At 44.7% G+C, this 21,185-nt stretch overlaps 1 protein-coding gene and 1 long non-coding RNA gene across 4 annotated transcripts in view; one reads left to right on the top strand and one right to left on the bottom strand.

The window, feature by feature from the left end:
- LOC111922613 (uncharacterized) overlaps window positions 1-21,185 on the bottom strand; it is a 35,080-nt gene that overhangs the window by 1,351 nt on the left and 12,544 nt on the right. For both annotated transcript variants that reach the window (XM_086871619.1, XM_086871618.1), the window contains exons 5-18: window positions 20,048-20,162; window positions 15,220-15,303; window positions 12,604-12,708; window positions 12,334-12,493; window positions 12,170-12,264; window positions 9,608-9,757; window positions 9,318-9,466; window positions 8,958-9,099; window positions 8,730-8,867; window positions 6,626-6,802; window positions 3,921-4,076; window positions 776-877; window positions 566-668; window positions 406-465 (exon numbers count right to left, since the gene is read on the bottom strand). In XM_086871619.1, coding sequence (XP_086727745.1) covers window positions 406-465; window positions 566-668; window positions 776-877; window positions 3,921-4,076; window positions 6,626-6,802; window positions 8,730-8,867; window positions 8,958-9,099; window positions 9,318-9,466; window positions 9,608-9,757; window positions 12,170-12,264; window positions 12,334-12,493; window positions 12,604-12,708; window positions 15,220-15,303; window positions 20,048-20,162 — 1,736 coding nt within the window. The remainder of the gene's footprint in view (window positions 1-405; window positions 466-565; window positions 669-775; window positions 878-3,920; window positions 4,077-6,625; window positions 6,803-8,729; window positions 8,868-8,957; window positions 9,100-9,317; window positions 9,467-9,607; window positions 9,758-12,169; window positions 12,265-12,333; window positions 12,494-12,603; window positions 12,709-15,219; window positions 15,304-20,047; window positions 20,163-21,185) is intronic.
- On the top strand, window positions 9,392-12,677 carry LOC147647560 (uncharacterized). 2 transcript variants are annotated; one of them, XR_015281493.1, is made up of 4 exons: window positions 9,392-9,481; window positions 9,650-9,707; window positions 12,139-12,507; window positions 12,594-12,677. It is a non-coding gene; the product is annotated as an uncharacterized LOC147647560 (long non-coding RNA). The 2 variants fall into 2 exon arrangements; XR_015281492.1 differs by having other exon boundaries at window positions 9,650-9,742.

The raw sequence follows: 21,185 nt of genomic DNA, 5'->3' as shown, positions 1-21,185 counted from the left end.
TCAGAAACCACTGAGACCCCTCAAAAAAACCTCAGAGACCCCTGAGACCCCTCAGAGACCCCTCAGAACTCTCAGAGATCCCTGAGACCCCTCAGAGATCCCCTGAGACCCCCAGAGACCCCTCAGAACTCTCAGAGGCCCCTCGGAGACCCCTGAGACCCCTCAGAGACCCCTCAGAAACCCCTCAGAGACCACTCAGACCCCTCAGAAACCACTGAGACCCCTCAGAGACCCCTCAGAGAACCCCGAGACCCCTCAGAGACCCCTGAGACCCCCCAGAGACCCCTCAGAAACCCCTCAGAGACCACTCAGAGACCACAGAAACCACTGAGACCCCTCACAGACCCCTCAGAGATCTCTCAGACCCCTCAGAGACCCCCCAGAGACCCCTGGCTCCCCACTCACCCAGCAGAACCTCAGCCAGAGTCTCCTCACTCCTCTCCGTCAGGTGCCGCGCCGCCATCCCTGCACCCACAAATCAAAGGTGGCCACCAAAACCACCCGCGTGGCCACCAGGGGAGACCCCCCCCGCGTCCCAAGAGGAGCCCGAGGTTCGTGGACTCACCGACGAACCTGAGGGCCGCTTCTCTCACCGGAGCCTGCGGGTTGAGCAGGTAGGGCTGGCCGGCCCACACGAAGCGCTCGGCCCCGCCGCTGCGCTTGGCCAGCTGAGGAGAGAACGAGGCCGCGGCCACCTCAGCCGCGCCTCAGTGGCCTCACTCCCTCCGGCGAGGGACGGCGACAGAAATCGCCTCAGCCCCCGAGGTGTCCTCACCAAACACTCGGCCATCCTCCACGTCTGCTCGGTCTCCGCCAGCTCCTTCAGCTCCTTCCACCTGAGGAGCTCCGCCACGGCCATCACGGCGTCCTTGGAGGCCTGAGGGAGGCGAGCCGTGAGGGGAGAGGGGGTAGGCCTCGCCCCTGAGGGTCAGCCATGTTTCTGAGGGTCAGGCTGCTGATTTTTTTATTTTTTTTTTTTCTTTCTAAAAAATATTTTTTTTAAAATATTTAAAATATTTTTAAAAAATATTTTTGTTTCTCTATTTTTTTTTTTTTCGGTATTTTTATTTTTTTTTTCCTTGGGTTTATTTTGGATTGGGGTTTTTTTGGGGTTCGTCCTTGGTGGGGAGCTCTGCTTATCTCAGTTTTTATGATTCGAAAAAAAAACTCTAAAGAGCTCGTTAAAATCTTGTTTTTCGTGTTTATTAAAAGGTGATCACAAAAATTAATAAGTGTCTCCAGGCTACACGAGGTTAATCTTTGCAATTGTACAAATTTCTACAATTTGTACATTTTTTTTTCTTCTGATGGTACAAACAAGGCCTTGTGGCACACTTCATGTCTGATAAACCAAATGGCCCCGAAATGCACATATATTTTAATAATATAATTAATTTAACAACTAATTGTAATTAAATAATTATTATAAATAATATACAAAATCTATATTATTAATAATTATTAATTATTAATTAATTATTAATTCTATAAATAATTAATTTATCATTATATATACTATATTATGTAATAATGTATATAGCATGTAATTATATCTTATAATTATATATAATTTATATATTTAATTATAATTAAAGAATATAATTAATTTAATAATTAATAATATGAAATTCACGGGCGGGTTTTCACGGTGATACACGAAAATAAATATTAAAGTTAAATAATAATATGAATTTAAATAATAATATGAAATTCATGGGCGTGTTTTCGTGGTGGTACATGAAAATAAATGTTAAAGTTAAATAATAATAAATGTTGAAGTTAAATAACAATACTAAATTAAATAATAATATGAAATTCACGGGCGGGTTTTCACGGTGATACACGAAAATAAATATTAAAGTTAAATTATTATTATTTATCATACATTATTATTTAACTTCACATTATTATTTAACTTCATATAGTTATTTAACTTCACATTATTATTTAACTTTAACATTTATTTTCATGTGTCACCTCATGATTTTCATATTATTATTTAACTTCACATTATTATTTAACTTTAACATTTATTCTCATGTATCACCTCATGAATTTCATATTATTATTTAACTTCATATTATTATTTAACTCCATATAATTATTTAACTTCACATTATTATTTAACTCCACATTATTATTTAACTCCACATTATTATTTTACAGCTGAATTTCATAAAGAAGGGCCCAGAAAATCTGAATTTCCAGGCCGTACCTTGGCCACGCCGGGGGCCTGGTCGCTCATGTGCAGCACCAGCTGCAAACACAGCCGTGAATTTCACATTATTATTGAACTTTAACATTTATTTTCATGTGTCACCCTGTGAATTTCATGTTATTATTTAACTTCATATTATTATTTAACTTTATATTATTATTTAACTTTAACATTTATTTTCATGTGTCACCCCATGAATTTCATGTTATTATTTAACTTCATATTATTATTTAACTTTATATTATTATTTAACTTTATATTATTATTTAACTTCATATTATTATTTAACTTTATATTATTATTTAACTTTATATTATTATTTAACTTTATATTATTATTTAACTTCATATTATTATTTAACTTTATATTATTATTTAACTTCATATTATTATTTAACTTTAACATTTGTTCTCATGCATCACCATGAAAACACAGCCGTGAATTTCATATTATTATTTAACTTTAACATTTATTTTCATGCATCACCTCGTGAATTTCATATTATTATTTAACTTCACATTATTATTTAATTTTAACATTTATTCTCATGTGTCACCTCATGAATTTAATATTATTATTTAACTTCATATTATTATTTAACTTTAACATTTATTCTCATGCATCAGCTCGTGAATTTCATATTATTATTTAATTTTAACATCTATTTTCATGCGTCACCTCGTGAATTTAATATAATTATTTAACTCCACATTATTATTTAACTCCACATAATTATTTAACTTTAACATTATTATTTAACTCCACATTATTATTTAACTCCACATTATTATTTAACTCCACATTATCATTTAACTCCACATTATTATTTAACTCCACATTATTATTTAACTCCACATTATTATTTAACTCCACATTATTATTTAACTCCACATAATTATTTCACTCCACATTATTATTTTACAGCTGAATTTCATAAAGAAGGGCCCAGCTCATGTGAATTTCCAGGCCGTACCTTGGCCACGCCGGGGGCCTGGTCGCTCATGTGCAGCACCAGCTGCAAACACAGCCGTGAATTTCACATTATTATTGAACTTTAACATTTATTTTCATCTGTCACCTCGTGAATTTCACATTATTATTTAACTTCATATTATTATTTAACTTTAACATTTATTTTCATGCGTCACCTCGTGAATTTCACATTATTATTGAACTTTAACATTTATTTTCATCTGTCACCTCGTGATTTTCACATTATTATTGAACTTCATATTATTATTTAACTTTAACATTTATTCTCATGTGTCACCATGAAAACACGCTCGTGAATTTCATATTATTATTTAATTTTATTTTATTATTTAACTTTATATTATTATTTAATTTCATATTATTATTTAATTTCATATTATTATTTAACTTTAACATTTATTCTCATGCATCATGATGAAAACACACCCGTGAATTTCATGTTATTATTTAACTTCATATTATTATTTAACTTCATATAATTATTTAACTTCATATTATTATTTAACATTTATTTTCATGTGTCACCTCGTGAATTTCATATTATTATTTCATTTTAACATTTATTCTCATGCGTCACCTCGTGAATTTAATATTATTATTTAACCTCATATAATTATTTAACCTCATATAATTATTTCACTCCACATTATTATTTTACAGCTGAATTTCATAAAGAAGGGCCCAGCTCATGTGAATTTCCAGGCCGTACCTTGGCCACGCCGGGGGCCTGGTCGCTCATGTGCAGCACCAGCGGCACCAGAACGTTCCAGGAGTTTCTGCGGACGGCGCTGCCGTCGCTCCAGGCCGTTTTGCCCAGCAGCTCTCGGAAGAGGCGGATGGAGCGCTCCCGCACGCGCTCCTGCTCCTGGCGAGGGACAGGGGATAAAAACAGGGCTGAGGGCTGAGGGGCTGGGGGTCTGCAGGGCACCAGAGGCCAGGGGAGCTCCCAGGGGGGGTTTGGGGTGGCCTCAGGTGTGTTTGGGGTGTCCTCAGGTGTGTTTTGGGGTTCCCCAGGTGTGTTTTGGGGTGCCCCAGGTGTGTTTTGGTCTGTCCCAGGTGTGTTTGGGGTGCCCCAGGTGCGTTTTGGGGTGTCCTCAGGTGTGTTTGGGGTGTCCCAGGTGTGTTTGGGGTGTCCCCAGGTGTGTTTGGGGTGTCCCTGGGTGTGTTTGGGGTGTCCCCAGGTGTGTTTGGGGTGCCCCAGGTGTGTTTTGGGGTGTCCTCAGGTGTGTTTTGGGGTGTCCCAGGTGTGTTTGGGGTGTCCCAGGTGTGTTTTGGGGTGTCCCAGGGTGCCCCAGGTGTGTTTTGGGGTGTCCCAGGTGCGTTTTGGGGTGTCCCAGGTGTGTTTGGGGTGTCCCTGGGTGTGTTTTGGGGTGCCCCAGGGTGCCCCAGGTGTGTTTTGGGGTGTCCCAGGGTGCCCCAGGTGTGTTTTGGCGTGTCCCAGGGTGCCCCAGGTGTGTTTTGGGGTGTCCCAGGTGCGTTTTGGGGTGTCCCAGGTGTGTTTGGGGTGCCCCAGGTGTGTTTGGGGTGTCCCCAGGCATCCCAGGTGTGTTTTGGGGTGTCCCAGGTGTGTTTTGGGGTCTCCTCAGGTGTGTTTTGGGGTGTCCCAGGGTGCCCCAGGTGTGTTTTGGGGTGCCCCAGGTGTATTTTGGCGTGTCCCAGGGTGTCCCAGTTCTGTTTTGGGGTGTCCCAGGTGTGTTTTGGGTGTCCCAGGTGTGTTTTGAGGGATCCCAGGTGTCTTTTGGGGTTTCCCAGGTGTGTTTGGGGTGTCCCAGGGTGCCCCTGGTGTGTTTTGGGGTGTCCCTGGGTGTGTTTGGGGTGTCCCCAGGCATCCCAGGTGTGTTTTGGGGTGCTCCAGGTGTGCTTGGGGTGTCCCTGGGTGTGTTTTGGGCTATCCCAGGTGTGTTTGGGGTGTCCCCAGGTGTGCTTGGGGTGCCCCAGGTGTGTTTGGGGTGCCCCAGGTGTGTTTTGGGCTGTCACTGGTGTGTTTTGGGGTGCCCCAGGTGTGTTTGGGGTGTCCCAGGTGTGTTTTGGGGTGCCCCAGGTGTGTTTGGGGTGTCCCAGGTGTGTTTGGGGTGCCCCAGGGTGCCCCAGGTGTGTTTGGGGTGTCCCAGGTGTGTTTTGGGGCACCCCAGGTGTGTTTGGGGTGCCCCAGGAGTGTTTGGGGTGTCCCTGGGTGTGTTTTGGGCTATCCCAGGTGTGTTTGGGGTGTCCCAGGTGTGTTTGGGCTGTCACTGGTGTGTTTTGGGGTGTCCCAGGTGTGTTTGGGCTTCCCCTTGGGTGTGTTTTGGGTGTCCCAGGTGTGTTTTGAGGGATCCCAGGTGTGCTTGGGGTGCCCCAGGTGTGTTTTGGTCTGTCCCAGGTGTGTTTGGGGTGCCCCAGGTGTGTTTGGGGTGTCCCCAGGTGTGTTTTGGGGTGTCCCTGGGTGTGTTTTGGGGTGCCCCAGCTGTGTTTGGGGTGTCCCAGGTGTGTTTTGGGGTGTCCCTGGGTGTGTTTTGGGGTGTCCCAGGGTGTCCCAGGTGTGTTTGGGGTGTCCTCAGGTGTGTTTGGGGTGTCCTTGGGTGTGTTTGGGGTGTCCCCAGGCATCCCAGGTGTGTTTTGGGGTGCTCCAGGTGTGCTTGGGGTGTCCCTGGGTGTGTTTTGGGGTTTCCCAGGGTGCCCCAGGAGTGTTTGGGGTGTCCCAGGTGCGTTTTGGGGTGTCCTCAGGTGTGTTTGGGGTGTCCCAGGTGTGTTTGGGGTGTCCCAGGTGCGTTTTGGGGTGTCCCAGGTGTGTTTGGGGTGCCCCAGGTGTGTTTGGGGTGTCCCCAGGCATCCCAGGTGTGTTTTGGGGTGTCCCAGGTGTATTTTGGGGTGTCCCATGTGTGTTTTGGGATGTCCCTGGGTGTGTTTTGGGGTGTCCCAGGGTGCCCCAGGTGTGTTTTGGGGTGTCCCTGGGTGTGTTTTGGGGTGTCCCAGGGTGCCCCAGGTGTGTTTTGGGGTGTCCCATGTCTGTTTTGGGGTGTCCCCGGGTGTCCCAGGGGTGTTTTGGGGTGTCCCTGGGTGTGTTTTGGGCTATCCCAGGTGTGTTTTGGGGTGTCCCAGGTGTGTTTGGGGTTTCCCAGGTGTGTTCGGGGGTGCCCCAGGTGTGTTTTGGGATGCCCCAGGTGTATTTTGGGTGTCCCCAGGGGTCCCAGGTGTCTTTTGGGGTTTCCCAGTTGTGTTTGGGGTGTCCCAGGCGTCCCAGGTGTGTTTTGGGGTACCCCAGGTATGTTTGAGGTGTCCCAGGTGTGTTTGGGGTTTCCCAGGTGTGTTTTGGGCCATCCCAGGTGTGTTTTGGGGTGTCCCAGGTGTGTTTTGGAGGCTTCCCGTGTGATCCAGAAGCCAGGAAGAAGCCAGAGGAGCTCCCAGGGCTGCCGGGCTCCCACATCACAACCTTACCGCGTCGAAGAGCCGCCAGAGGTTCTGCACCACCTTGGCAACCACGGGGCTGGCCTCGCTGCTCCTCAGCTGGCCCAGCACGTTCAGGCAGGTGTCCATGGCCATCACCGAGACGTCCCAGGACCAATGCCAAAGGAATTTCAGCAGCTCGGGGAGGAGGCCTCTCATTTTCCTTGCCTGCGTAAAAAAGAGTTTCTGTTGTTCTGTGAGAGCTTCCGTCGCTGGAGGAGGCGAAACAGAAGAGTGGATTCGAAATCACAGCAGCAGAGGTTTTTATTCCTGAGGAGCCTTTATTTCGGGGTTTTCAGCCCCTTTTATGAGGTGTTCTGATAAAGGTTTAACATGATTGGTAAGAGGAACAAGAGAAAAACACATTCGGAACATTTCTGGGCTGCTGTTTTGGGAAACAAAACCCTATTTACAAAACAGTAACCCTTTCCCGTCATTTTCTCCCCTCACGTTTTCCCGCCATTTTCTCCCCTCACGTTTTCCGCCATTTTCTCCCCTCACGTTTTCCCGCTCTTTTCTCCCCTCATGTTTTCCGCCATTTTTTCCTCTCACAATTCCACTTTTTCTCCTCTCACATTTCTCATTTTTTACCTGTTTTCAACCCTTTCTTCCCCTCACGTTTTCCCGCTCTTTTTCTCCCCTCACGTTTTCCCGCCCTTTTCTCCCCTCATGTTTTCCGCCATTTTTTCCTCTCACAATTCCACTTTTTCTCCTCTCACATTTCTCATTTTTTACCTGTTTTCATCCCTTTTCTCCCCTCACGTTTTCCCGCTCTTTTTTCTCCCCTCACGTTTTCCCGCCCTTTTCCCCCTCACGTTTTCCGCCATTTTCTCCCCTCACGTTTTCCCGCCCTTTTCTCCCCTCATATTTCTCTTTCCCCCCTCACGTTTTCCCGCTCTTTTCTCCCCTCACGTTTTCCCGCTCTTTTTCTCCCCTCACGTTTCCCGCCCTTTTCTCCCCTCACGTTTTCTGCCATTTTTTCCTCTCACATTTCCACTTTTTCTCCTCTCACATTTCTCATTTTCTGCCTGTTTTCAACCCTTTTCTCCCCTCACGTTTTCCCGCTCTTTTTCTCCCCTCACGTTTTCCCGCTCTTTTCTCCCCTCACGTTTTCCGCCATTTTCTCCCCTCACATTTTCCTGCCCTTTTCTCCCCTCATGTTTTCCGCCATTTTTTCCTCTCACAATTCCACTTTTTCTCCTCTCACATTTCTCATTTTTTACCTGTTTTCAACCCTTTCCTCCCCTTACGTTTCCCACCCTTTCCTCCCCTCACGTTTTCCTGACCTTTTTTCCCCCTCATATTTCCCTTTCCCCCCCTCACGTTTCCCGCTCTTTTCTCCCCTCACGTTTTCCCGCCCTTTTCTCCCCTCATGTTTTCCGCCATTTTTTCCTCTCACAATTCCACTTTTTCTCCTCTCACATTTCTCATTTTTTACCTGTTTTCAACCCTTTTCTCCCCTCACGTTTCCCACCCTTTCCTCCCCTCACGTTTTCCTGCCCTTTTTTCCCCTCATATTTCCCTTTCCCCCCTCACGTTTCCCGCTCTTTTCTCCCCTCACATTTTCCCGCTCTTTTTTCTCCCCTCACATTTTCCACCATTTTCTCCCCTCACGTTTTCCCGCCCTTTTCTCCCCTCATGTTTTCCACCATTTTTTCCTCTCACAATTCCACTTTTTCTCCTCTCACATTTCTCATTTTTTACCTGTTTTCAACCCTTTTCTCCCCTCACGTTTCCCACCCTTTTCTCCCCTCACGTTCCCCATTTTCTCCCCTCACGTTTCTCATTTTTTACCTGTTTTCAACCTTTTTCTTCCCTCATGTTTCACACTCTTTCCTCCCCTCACATTCCCCACCATTTTCTCCCCTCACATTCCCCACCATTTTCCCCCCCTCACATTTTCTCCCCTCACATCCTTGAGACACAAAACTTTCCCAAAAAACACTTTCCCTTGGGAACCACCTCTGGACAGGCTGGAAACTCCCTCAGGCTCAGAAAATCACGGCTCCCCATGGGAAGCACCAGGCCACAGCACTGCAGGGAATCCGGAACATTCCAAGCGCCACATCCTGCCCCTGCCAGCGGCCTTGCTCACCGTCTCGGCACCCTCCGACAGCGTCACCAGGGCCCTGAGCACCAGAGGAACCATCTCAATCCTTGAAGACCTCAGAAGATTCAGGCTCTTGTACAACGAGCCCACTTTCTTCTCCAGCACGTCTCCAGAGGCCAACATCTGGAAGGAAGCAGCAGAGAGCCCGGGCGGAGCTGGCGTGGAAAACAAAAAACCCCACGTGGAGTTTTGGAATTTCAGCTGGTGACTCACAGCCAAGAAAGCGAAGCAGGACTTCTGCTGCTGAGTGAAGACTTCCTTCTGGTGGTCCCAGAGTTTCATGTGCAGCTCCTTCAGAACCTTCTCCAGAGACTGGCGCACGGAGAACATGGCCTCCCACAGACAGACTTTATCGCTGCGAGGCAGGGCAAGGTCAGCATGGCTGCCTCGGTCACCCCAGCACAGCTCGGGCAGGGTTTGGGGCGCCTGGGGAGCTCTCCGTGGGGCTGGGAGAAGCTTTGGGAAGCGTGGTGGGATGGAGGGCGGCTTTTGGGGGTTCCTCGGGCCCGGCAGCCGGAGAATCTCGGGGTTCCCACACAGGGAAGAAGCGCTCCAGGCTGTCATGGCCGGTACCTGAGTATCGGCGCGGCCTCCAGAGCTGTGGTGACGACCAGCCCGGGCCACAGGTCGGCCATGAGGGCGAGCAGGGCATGGAAGCAGCGAGCAGTTGTGGCGTTTTTCTCGTCGCAGTAGGTGAAGATGTGTCTCACCACCTTTGGCACCTGGAGGGAGCGCAGGTGAGGGCGGTGCTCGCTCAGGCAGGTGTGGGGAAGCCTCGAGGCGGCTTCACACCCCTGGATTTGGGAGGGAGGGAGGCAGGAACGCGGCTCGGGAGCGGGGCAATCCCGCCACAGGCCGCTTACATCCACCAGCCACAGCTCAGGGGATTTCATGGCCACCTCCAGGAACTCCATTGGCACCCGCTTGTCCAGGAGGCTGGAGCGTCCCAGGATCTCGATGGCGGTGAGGATGATGTCTGTCCTCTCAGCAGGCCTGAGGTATCTCCCAAAGGCCTGTGGTGGGAAGGAAGGGAGCAGAGGCTGCTGACCCTGACCCAAAACTGCTCAGCCCTGGGCAGGGGAGGATGAGGAGGGCCCCGGGGCAGGGAGGAAGGCTGGGGCCCTACAGAGACACCAGGGTTTGCTGGTGGCCGGCAGGGCTGGGGAGCTGCTGCTGGGCCACCACAGAGATCCCTGCTGGGGACAGCGGGAACCCTTCGCTGCCCCTCTCTCCCCTCACGTTCCCCACCATTTCCTCCCCTCATGTTTCCTGCTCTTTTTCTACTCACATTTTCTGCCATTTTCTCCCCTCACGTTTTCCCGCTCTTTTCTCCCCTCACGTTTTCCCGCTCTTTTCTCCCTTCCCATTTCCTGACCTTTTCCCCTCACACTCCCCACCTTTTCTCCTCACATTTCCACCCTTTTCCCCTCACATTTTCCATCCTTTTCCCCTCACATTTCCCACCCTTTTCTCACCTCACATTTCCTGCCCTTTTCTCCCCTCACGTTTCCTGACCTTTTCCCCTCACATTTCCACCATTTTCCCCTCACATTTCCATCCTTTTCCCCTCACATTTTCCACTCCTTTCCCTCACATTCCCACCCTTTTCCCCTCACATTTCCACCCTTTTTTCCCCCTCACATTTCTTACTTTTTTCCCCTCACATTTCCCACCCTTTTTCCTTCATATTTCCTGTTCTTTTCCTCTCACATTTTCTACTCTTTTCTCCTCACATTCCCACCCTTTTCCCCTCACATTTCCCGCTCTTTTCTCCCCCTCACATTCCCACCCTTTTCCCTTCACATTTCCACCCTTTTTTCCCCTCACATTTCTCCCTCTTTTCCCCTCACATTCCCACCCTTTTCCCCTCACATTCCCCACCCTTTTCCCCTCACATTTCTCACTCTTTTCTCCTCACATTTCCACCCTTTTCCCTTCACATTTCCTGACCTTTTCCCTTCACATTTCCTGACCTTTTCCTCTCACATTTCCACCCTTTTTCCCCTCACGTTTCCCGCCCTTTTCTCCCCTCACGTTTCCTGACCTTTTCCCCTCACATTTCCATCCTTTTCCCCTCACATTTTCCACTCCTTTCCCTCACATTTCCCCCTTTTCCTCTCACATTTCCACCCTTTTCCCCTCACGTTTCCCGCCCTTTTCTCCCCTCACATTTCCTGACCTTTTCCCCTCACATTCCCCACCCTTTTCCCCTCACATTACTCACTCTTTTCTCCTCACATTCCCACCCTTTTCCCTTCACATTTCCTGACCTTTTCCTCTCACATTTCCACCTTTTCCCCTCACGTTTCCCGCTCTTTTCTCCCCTCACATTTCCCGCCCTTTTCTCCCCTCACGTTTCATGACCTTTTCCCCTCACATTTCCACCATTTTCCCCTCACATTTCCATCCTTTTCCCCTCACATTTTCCACCCTTTTTTCCCCCTGACATTTCTCACTTTTTTCCCCTCACATTTCCCACCCTTTTTCCTTCATATTTCCTGCTCTTTTCCTCTCACATTTTCTACTCTTTTCTCCTCACATTCCCACCCTTTTCCCCTCACATTTCCACCCTTTTTTCCCCTCACATTTCTCCCTCTTTTCCCCTCACATTCCCCACCCTTTTCCCCTCACATTTCTCACTCTTTTCTCCTCACATTTCCACCCTTTTCCCTTCACATTTCCTGACCTTTTCCTCTCACATTTCCACCCTTTTTCCCCTCACGTTTCCCGCCCTTTTCTCCCCTCACGTTTCCTGACCTTTTCCCCTCACATTTCCATCCTTTTCCCCTCACATTTTCCACTCCTTTCCCTCACATTTCCCCCTTTTCCTCTCACATTTCCACCCTTTTCCCCTCACGTTTCCCGCCCTTTTCTCCCCTCACATTTCTCACTTTTTTCCCCTCACATTTCCCACCCTTTTTCCTTCATATTTCCTGCTCTTTTCCTCTCACATTTTCTACTCTTTTCTCCTCACATTCCCACCCTTTTCCCCTCACGTTTCCCGCCCTTTTCTCCCCTCACGTTTCCCGCCCTTTTCTCCCCTCACGTTTACTGACCTTTTCCTCTCACATTTCCACTCCTTTCCCTCACATTCCCACCCTTTTCCCCTCACGTTTCCCGCCCTTTTCTCCCCTCACGTTTCCCGCCCTTTTCTCCCCTCACGTTTACTGACCTTTTCCTCTCACATTTCCACTCCTTTCCCTCACATTCCCACCCTTTTCCCCTCACGTTTCCCGCCCTTTTCTCCCCTCACGTTTCCCGCCCTTTTCTCCCCTCACGTTTCCCGATCTTTTCTCCCCTCACATCCCCACCCTTTCCCCCTCACACTCCCCACCCTCCATTCCTCTCCACCCTCATTTTCTCCATTCCCCCGCCCCTCCGCACACGCAAACAGGTGACAACAGCACAGGTGACAACACCCTCACCTGAACCGTCCAGCTGCTGGGCATATCCAGGTAGGAAGCGATCTCCGCTTCCCAGAACGCCGGGAGCTCCGCGTGCACCTCTGGCAGCTTGGTGCCTGAAGAGAAGGGACGGCAACATGGAGGACGCGCGGAACTTTCCAGAATTCCCTCAGCCAATTCCTTACGTTTCTGCCGGGAGAGGAAGGTCATGAGCGAGCAGAGGATCTCCACCACCGTCCCGCTGCTCTCCTCTTTCCTCAACAACTTCAAGAAGAGATGGCCCAGCAGCTTGCCCAGCGCCGGGATCTCTCCGCCGGCAGCGCCGCTCTCCTCCTCCCCACCCGTCTGCAGGAAAACGGGTGAGTGAAAAATTAAAAAAAAAAATAAATTTAAAAAATGAAAGGTGTGGGATTTGAGGTTTGAAGGTGTTTTTGGGGGGGTCCAGGGCCTTTTACCTGCACGATGGAAGAGTCGGACAGAAAACGGCTCAGCACTTTAATCCTGCCCATCACTCTTTCCTGCACGGCCGCGGTGTCGAAGAAGAAATACTCCAGCAAAACCTGGCCAAAAATAAAAAATAAGTTGGGATTATAATAAATAATAATAATAAATAATGATAAATAGTATTAATAATATTAAATAATAGTAAATATTAATATACTAAATATATATAATTAATATATATATGCTATACTATAAATACATATATATAGTTATATATATAATTTATATACATTATTATATTATATATATAATATATATATTATATTTAATATATATAATACAATATATATATAATATAAATAATATATACATATAATATATATAATATATATATAGTTATATATATAATTATACTAAATATATAATAAATATTATTATATATATTTATTAGATATTATTATATTTGGTAATTAAATATTAAAATAATATTGAAATAATATTAAATAGTATTAAATAGTATTAAATAATATTAAATAGTATTAAATAATATGAAATAATATGAAATAATATGAAATAATATGAAATAATAAATAAATAACAAATAATAAAAAATTGTTGGGATGAGACACAAAAAAACTTCTTTGAGGTTTTTTTATATTATCCAATTAACAAATGGCAATAAATTATTTTTGTTAGCGGCCCTGTGTGCTGAACTGTGGCGTTTTCTATCCAATGGAAATAAAACTTCAGGGGGTTTGGGGGTGCTGGGACCCCCCTGAGGGGATTTGGGGGGGCTGGAACCCCCCTGAAGGGTTTTTGAGGGGAGATTTGGGGGGCTGGGACCTCTCCTGAGGGGATTTGGGGGGGCTGGGACCCCCTTGAGAGGGTTTTGGGGGGGCTGGGACCCCCTTGAGGGGTTTTGGGGGGAGATTTGGGGTACTGAGACCCCCCTGAGGGGATTTGGGGGGGCTGGGACCCCCCTGAGGGGTTTTGGGGGAGGTTTTGGGGTACTGAGACCCCCCTGAGGGGGTTTTGGGGGGAAATTGGGGGGGCTGAGACCCCCCTGAGAGGGTTTTGGGGGCAGATTTGGGGTACCGGGACCCCCCTGAGGGGATTTGGGGGGGCTGGGACCTTCCTGAGGAGGATTTGGGGGGGCTGGGACCCCCCTAAAAAGGTTTTGGGAGGGCTGGGACCCCCTTGAGGAGGTTTTGGGGGGAGATTTGGGGTACTGGGACCCCCCTGAGGGGATTTGGGGGGGCTGGGACCCGGACCCCCCCTGAGGGGTTTTGGGGGAGGTTTTGGGGTGCTGTGACCCCTCTGAGGGAGTTTGAGGGGTACTGGGACCCCCCTGAGGGGGTTTTGGGGGAGATTTGGGGTACTGAGACCCCCCTGAGGAGGATTTGGGGTGCTGAGACCCCCCTAAAAAGGTTTTGGGAGGGCTGGAACCCCCCTGAGGGGATTTTGGGGGGAGATTTGGGGGGGCTGGGACCTCTCCTGAGGGGATTTTGGGGTACTGAGACCCCCCTGAGGATGTTTTTGGGGGGGTTTTGGGGTGCTGTGACCCCCCTGAGGATGTTTTTGGGACGTTTTGGGGTGCTGTGACCCCCCTGAGGAGATTTTGGGGGTTTTTGGGGTGCTGTGACCCCCCTGAGGATGTTTTTGGGGTTTTGGGGTGCTGTGACCCCCTGAGGAGGTTTTTGGGTAACTGTGACCCCCCTGAGGATGTTTGGGGGAGGTTTTGGGGTGCTGTGACCCCCCTGAGGAGATTTTGGGAGATTTTGGGGTGCTGTGACCCCCCTGAGGAGATTTTGGGGTGCTGTGACCCCCCTGAGGAGATTTTAGGGGTTTTTGGGGTGACTGTGACCCTCCTGAGGAGATTTTGGGGGAGGTTTTGGGGTGCTGTGACCCCCCTGAGGAGATTTTGGGGGTTTTTGGGGTGACTGTGACCCCCCTGAGGATGTTTGGGGGAGGTTTTGGGGTGCTGTGACCCCCCTGAGGAGATTTTGGGGGTTTTTGGGGTGACTGTGACCCCCCTGAGAGGGTTTTGGGGTGACTGTGACCCCCCTGAGGATGTTTTGGGGGAGGTTTTGGGGTGCTGTGACCCTCCTGAGGAGATTTTGGGGGAGGTTTTGGGGTGACTGTGACCCCCTGAGGATGGTTTTGGGGTTTTGGGGTGCTGTGACCCTCCTGAGAGGGTTTTGGGGTGCTGTGTTCCCCCGGAGGATGTTTTGGGGGGGGTTTTGGGGTGCTGTGACCCCCCTGAGGAGATTTTGGGGGGGTTTTGGGGTGCTGTGACCCTCCTGAGGATGTTTTTGGGGGAGGTTTTGGGGTGACTGTGACCCCCTGAGGACGTTTTTGGGGTTTTGGGGTGCTGTGACCCCCTGAGGATGTTTTTGGGTAACTGTGACCCCCCTGAGGATGTTTGGGGAGGTTTTGGGGTGCTGTGACCCCCCTGAGGAGATTTTGGGAGATTTTGGGGTGACTGTGACCCCCTGAGGAGGTTTTGGGGTGCTGTGACCCCCCTGAGGAGATTTTGGGGGTTTTTGGGGTGCTGTAACCCCCCTGAGGATGTTTTTGGGGTCTCTCCAAAGCCCCCCCGTGTCCCTCCCAGCAGCTCCAGGTCTCACCTCCAGCACATCCTGGAGAACGGCGCCGGCGCGGGGAGAGCCCAGCAGCATCTCCTGCAGCATGGTGTCCATGGCCTGCAGCGTCTGCCGGGAAACAACAGCTCAAATCATCAAATTCGGGGTGAAAAACACCCAAAAACTCCAAAAATCAGCAAATTCGGGGTGAAAAACACCCCAAAAACTCCTCAAATCAGCAGATTCGGGGTGAAAAACACCCAAAAACTCCAAAAATCATCACATTCGGGGTGAAAAACACCCAAAAACTCCAAAAATCAGCAAATTCGGGGTGAAAAACACCCAAAAACCTCCTGAAATCACAGATTTGGAGTGAAAAACACCCAAAAACTCCAAAAATCAGCAAATTCGGGGTGAAAAACAACCCAAAAACTCCTCAAATCAGCAAATTCGGGGTGAAAAACACCCAAAAACTCCTCAAATCAGCAGGTTCAGGGTGAAAAACACCCAAAAACTCCAAAAATCATCAAATTTGGGGTGAAAAACACCCAAAAACTCCTCAAATCATCAAATTTGGGGTGAAAAACACCCAAAAACCTCCTGAAATCACAAATTTGGGGTGAAAAACACCCAAAAACCTCCTCAAATCATCAAATTCGGGGTGAAAAACACCCAAAAACTCCTCAAATCAGCAAATTTGGGGTGAAAAACACCCAAAAACTCCAAAAATCATCAAATTCGGGGTGAAAAACAACCCAAAAACTCCTCAAATCACAGATTTGGAGTGAAAAACACCCAAAAACTCCAAAAATCAGCAGATTCGGGGTGAAAAACACCCAAAAACTCCAAAAATCAGCAAATTTGGGGTGAAAAACACCCAAAAACTCCTCAAATCATCAAATTTGGAGTGAAAAACACCCAAAAACTCCAAAAATCATCAAATTCAGGGTGAAAAACACCCAAAAACCTCCTGAAATCACAGATTTGGGGTGAAAAACACCCAAAAACTCCTCAAATCGCAAATTTGGGGTGAAAAACACCCAAAAACTCCTCAAATCATCAAATTTGGGGTGAAAAACAACCCAAAAACTCCTCAAATCATCAAATTTGGGGTGAAAAACACCCAAAAACTCCTCAAATCATCAAATTTGGGGTGAAAAACACCCAAAAACTCCTCAAAACGCAAATTTGGGGTGAAAAACAACCCAAAAACTCCTCAAATCATCAAATTTGGGGTGAAAAACACCCAAAAACTCCTCAAATCATCAAATTTGGAGTGAAAAACACCCAAAAACTCCTCAAATCATCAAATTTGGGGTGAAAAACACCCAAAAACTCCAAAAATCATCAAATTTGGGGTGAAAAACACCCAAAAACTCCTCAAATCATCAAATTTGGGGTGAAAAACACCCAAAAACTCCTCAAATCATCAAATTTGGGGTGAAAAACAACCCAAAAACTCCTGAAATCCCAAATTTCGGGTGAAAAACATCCAAAAACTCCAAAAATCATCAAATTTGGAGTGAAAAACAACCCAAAAACTCCTGAAATCCCAAATTTCGGGTGAAAAACACCCAAAAACTCCAAAAATCATCAAATTTGGAGTGAAAAACACCCAAAAACTCCTCAAATCATCAAATTTGGGGTGAAAAACACCCAAAACTCCTCAAATCACAAATTTGGGGTGAAAAACACCCAAAAACTCCTCAAATCAGCAAATTTGGGGTGAAAAACACCCAAAAACTCCAAAAATCATCAAATTTGGGGTGAAAAACACCCAAAAACTCCAAAAATCATCAAATTCGGGGTGAAAAACAACCCAAAAACTCCTCAAATCACAGATTTGGAGTGAAAAACACCCAAAAACTCCAAAAATCAGCAGATTCGGGGTGAAAAACACCCAAAAACTCCTCAAATCAGCAAATTTGGGGTGAAAAACACCCAAAAACTCCTCAAATCATCAAATTTGGAGTGAAAAACACCCAAAAACTCCAAAAATCATCAAATTCAGGGTGAAAAACACCCAAAAACCTCCTGAAATCACAGATTTGGGGTGAAAAACACCCAAAAACTCCTCAAATCGCAAATTTGGGGTGAAAAACACCCAAAAACTCCTCAAATCATCAAATTTGGGGTGAAAAACACCCAAAAACTCCTCAAATCATCAAATTTGGGGTGAAAAACACCCAAAAACTCCTCAAATCATCAAATTTGGGGTGAAAAACACCCAAAAACTCCTCAAAACGCAAATTTGGGGTGAAAAACAACCCAAAAACTCCTCAAATCATCAAATTTGGGGTGAAAAACACCCAAAAACTCCTCAAATCATCAAATTTGGAGTGAAAAACACCCAAAAACTCCTCAAATCATCAAATTTGGGGTGAAAAACACCCAAAAACTCCAAAAATCATCAAATTTGGGGTGAAAAACACCCAAAAACTCCTCAAATCATCAAATTTGGGGTGAAAAACACCCAAAAACTCCTCAAATCATCAAATTTGGGGTGAAAAACAACCCAAAAACTCCTGAAATCCCAAATTTCGGGTGAAAAACATCCAAAAACTCCAAAAATCATCAAATTTGGAGTGAAAAACAACCCAAAAACTCCTGAAATCCCAAATTTCGGGTGAAAAACACCCAAAAACTCCAAAAATCATCAAATTTGGAGTGAAAAACACCCAAAAACTCCTCAAATCATCAAATTTGGGGTGAAAAACACCCAAAACTCCTCAAATCACAAATTTGGGGTGAAAAACACCCAAAAACTCCTCAAATCAGCAAATTCGGAGTGAAAAACACCCAAAAACTCCTCAAATCATCAAATTTGAAGTGAAAACACCCAAAAACTCCAAAAATGATCAAATTTGGGGTGAAAAACACCCAAAAACTCCTCAAATCATCAAATTTGGGGTGAAAAACACCCAAAAACCTCCTGAAATCAGCAAATTTCGGGTGAAAAACACCCAAAAACTCCTCAAATCATCAAATTTGGGGTGAAAAACACCCAAAAACTCCTCAAATCAGCAAATTCGGAGTGAAAAACACCCAAAAACTCCTCAAGTCATCAAATTTGGGGTGAAAAACACCCAAAAACCCCTCAAATCATCAAATTTGGGGTGAAAAACACCCAAAAACTCCTCAAATCTCAAATTTGGGGTGAAAAACACCCAAAAACTCCTCAAATCATCAAATTTGGGGTGAAAAACACCCAAAAACTCCTCAAATCATCAAATTTGGGGTGAAAATAAATATTAATAAATAATAATAAATAGAATAATAAACTTTAATAAATGATCAATTGAATAATAAGTGTTAATAAATAATAATAAATAGAATAATAAACTTTAATAAATGATCAATTGAATAATAAGTGTCAATAAATAATAATAAATAGAATAATAAACTTTAATAAATGATCAATTGAATAATAAGTGTTAATAAATATTAATAAATGGAATAATAAACTTTAATAAATGATCAATTGAATAATAAGTGTTAATAAATAATAATAAATAGAATAATAAACTATAATAAATGATCAATTGAATAATAAGTGTTAATAAATAATAATAAATAGAATAATAAACTTTAATAAATGATCAATCGAATAATAAGTGTCAATAAATAATAATAAATAGAATAATAAACTTTAATAAATGATCAATCGAATAATAAATGATAATAAATAATAGTAAATAGAATAATAAATAATAATAAATGATAATAGAATAATAAATGATGATCAATCGAATAATAAATGTTGATAAAAAATAATAAATAGAATAATAAATAATTATAAATTATAATGGAGAGGATAATAATTGATAATAAATAAATTAAACCGTAATAGGTAATAATAAATTGAATAATAAATAATAATAAATGATAATAAATAGATTAATAAATAATAATAAATTATAATAGCGAGAATAATTAATAATAATAAATGATAATAGGTTGAATAATAAATTATAATAAATGATAATAAATGATAATAAATAAGTTAAACCGTAATAGATAATAATAAATAGAATAATAAATGATAATAAGCAACAATAAAAGGAAAAAAAAATTATAATAAATGATAATAAATAATAATAAATTAGAATAAATGAGAATAAATAGAATAATAAATAATAATAAATGATAATTAATGATAATAGATAATAAATAGAATAATAAATAGAAAAATGAATGATAATAAATGATAATAAATAGAAAAATAATTGATAATAAATATTAAATAGAATAATAAATGATAAATAATGATAATAAATAATAATAAATTAGAATAAATGAGAATAAATAATAATAAATAGACTAATAAATGAGAATAAATAATAATAAACAGAATAATGAATAAGAAATAATAATAAATAGAACAATAAATAATAATAAATAATAAGTAGAATAGTAAATGATAATAAGTAAGAATAAATAGAGTAATAAATTACAATAAATGATAATTAATAATAATAAACTATATTAAATAATATTAAATAGAATAATAAATAATAATAAATAGAATAATCAATAAAATAATAAATTATAATAATAAATAGAACAACAAATAACTATAAATAGAATAATAAAATAATAAATGATAATAAATAATAAATAGAATAATAAACAATAATAAGTAGAATAATAAAAATAATAAATAAAATAATAAATAATAATAAATTATGATAAATAATAATAAATATAATAATAAATTATAATAAATGAGAAGTAATAATAAATAGAATAATAAAGAGAATAATGAATGAAAATAACTGATAAAATAATGACAATAAATAACAATAAATGTTAATAAATAGAGTAAGAAATAATAAGAAATAATAAGAAATAATAAGAAATAATTATTAAGTACCCTTGTGTAGAGGTGCCCTTCCAGGACCTGCATCTGCTCCCGGGGCCGCAGGAAGAAGGCGCTGTCGAAGCAGGTCCTGAGCGCCGCCCGGCCTTCCGGAACATTCCCCAGGGAGCTGTGGGTCAGAACCAGGACCTTGGGTCAGAACCTTCCCGGCCTTCCAGAACCTTCCCGGCCTTCCAGAACATTCCCCAGGGAACTGAGGAGAGACAGCAGAACCTTCGGGTCAGGTCAGAACCTTCCCGGCCTTCCAGAACCTTCCCGGCCTTCCAGAACATTCCCGGCCTTCCAGAACATTCCCCAGGGAGCTGAGGAGAGACAGCGGCACCGCGGGTCAGAACCTTCCCGGCCTTCCAGAACCTTCCCGGCCTTCCAGAACCTTCCCCAGGGAACTGTGGGGAGACAGCGGCACCGCGGGTCAGAACCTCAGAACCTTCCCGGCCTTCCAGAACATTCCCCAGGGAGCTGTGGGGAGACAGCGGCACCGCGGGTCAGGTTAGAACCTTCCCGGCCTTCCAGAACCTTCCTGGCCTTCCAGAACCTTCCCGGCCTTCCAGAACCTTCCCGGCCTTCCAGAACATTCCCGGCCTTCCAGAACCTTCCCAGCCTTCCAGAACCTTCCCAGCCTTCCAGAACATTCCCAGCCTTCCAGAACATTCCCCAGGGAACTGTGGGGAGACAGCGGCACCGCGGGTCAGGTCAGAACCTTCCCGGCCTTCCAGAACATTCCCAGCCTTCCAGAACATTCCCCAGGGAGCTGTGGAGAGACAGCGGGACCGCGGGTCAGAACCTTCCCGGCCTTCCAGAACATTCCCGGCCTTCCAGAACATTCCCAGCCTTCCAGAACATTCCCCAGGGAGCTGAGGAGAGACAGCGGCACCGCAGGTCAGAACCTCAGAACCCTCCCGGCCTTCCAGAACATTCCCCAGGGAGCTGTGGGTCAGAACCGGGACCTTCGGGTCAGGTCAGAACCTTCCCGGCCTTCCAGAACCTTCCCGGCCTTCCAGAACATTCCCAGCCTTCCAGAACATTCCCCAGGGAGCTGTGGGGAGACAGCGGCACCGCGGGTCAGAACCTTCCCGGCCTTCCAGAACCTTCCCGGCCTTCCAGAACCTTCCCGGCCTTCCAGAACATTCCC

The sequence above is a fragment of the Cyanistes caeruleus genome, chromosome 36, assembly GCF_971803275.1.
Source record: "Cyanistes caeruleus chromosome 36, bCyaCae1.hap1.1, whole genome shotgun sequence".
Taxonomy (NCBI): Eukaryota; Metazoa; Chordata; class Aves; order Passeriformes; family Paridae; genus Cyanistes; species Cyanistes caeruleus.
This window is presented reverse-complemented; position numbering and strand designations above follow the sequence as displayed.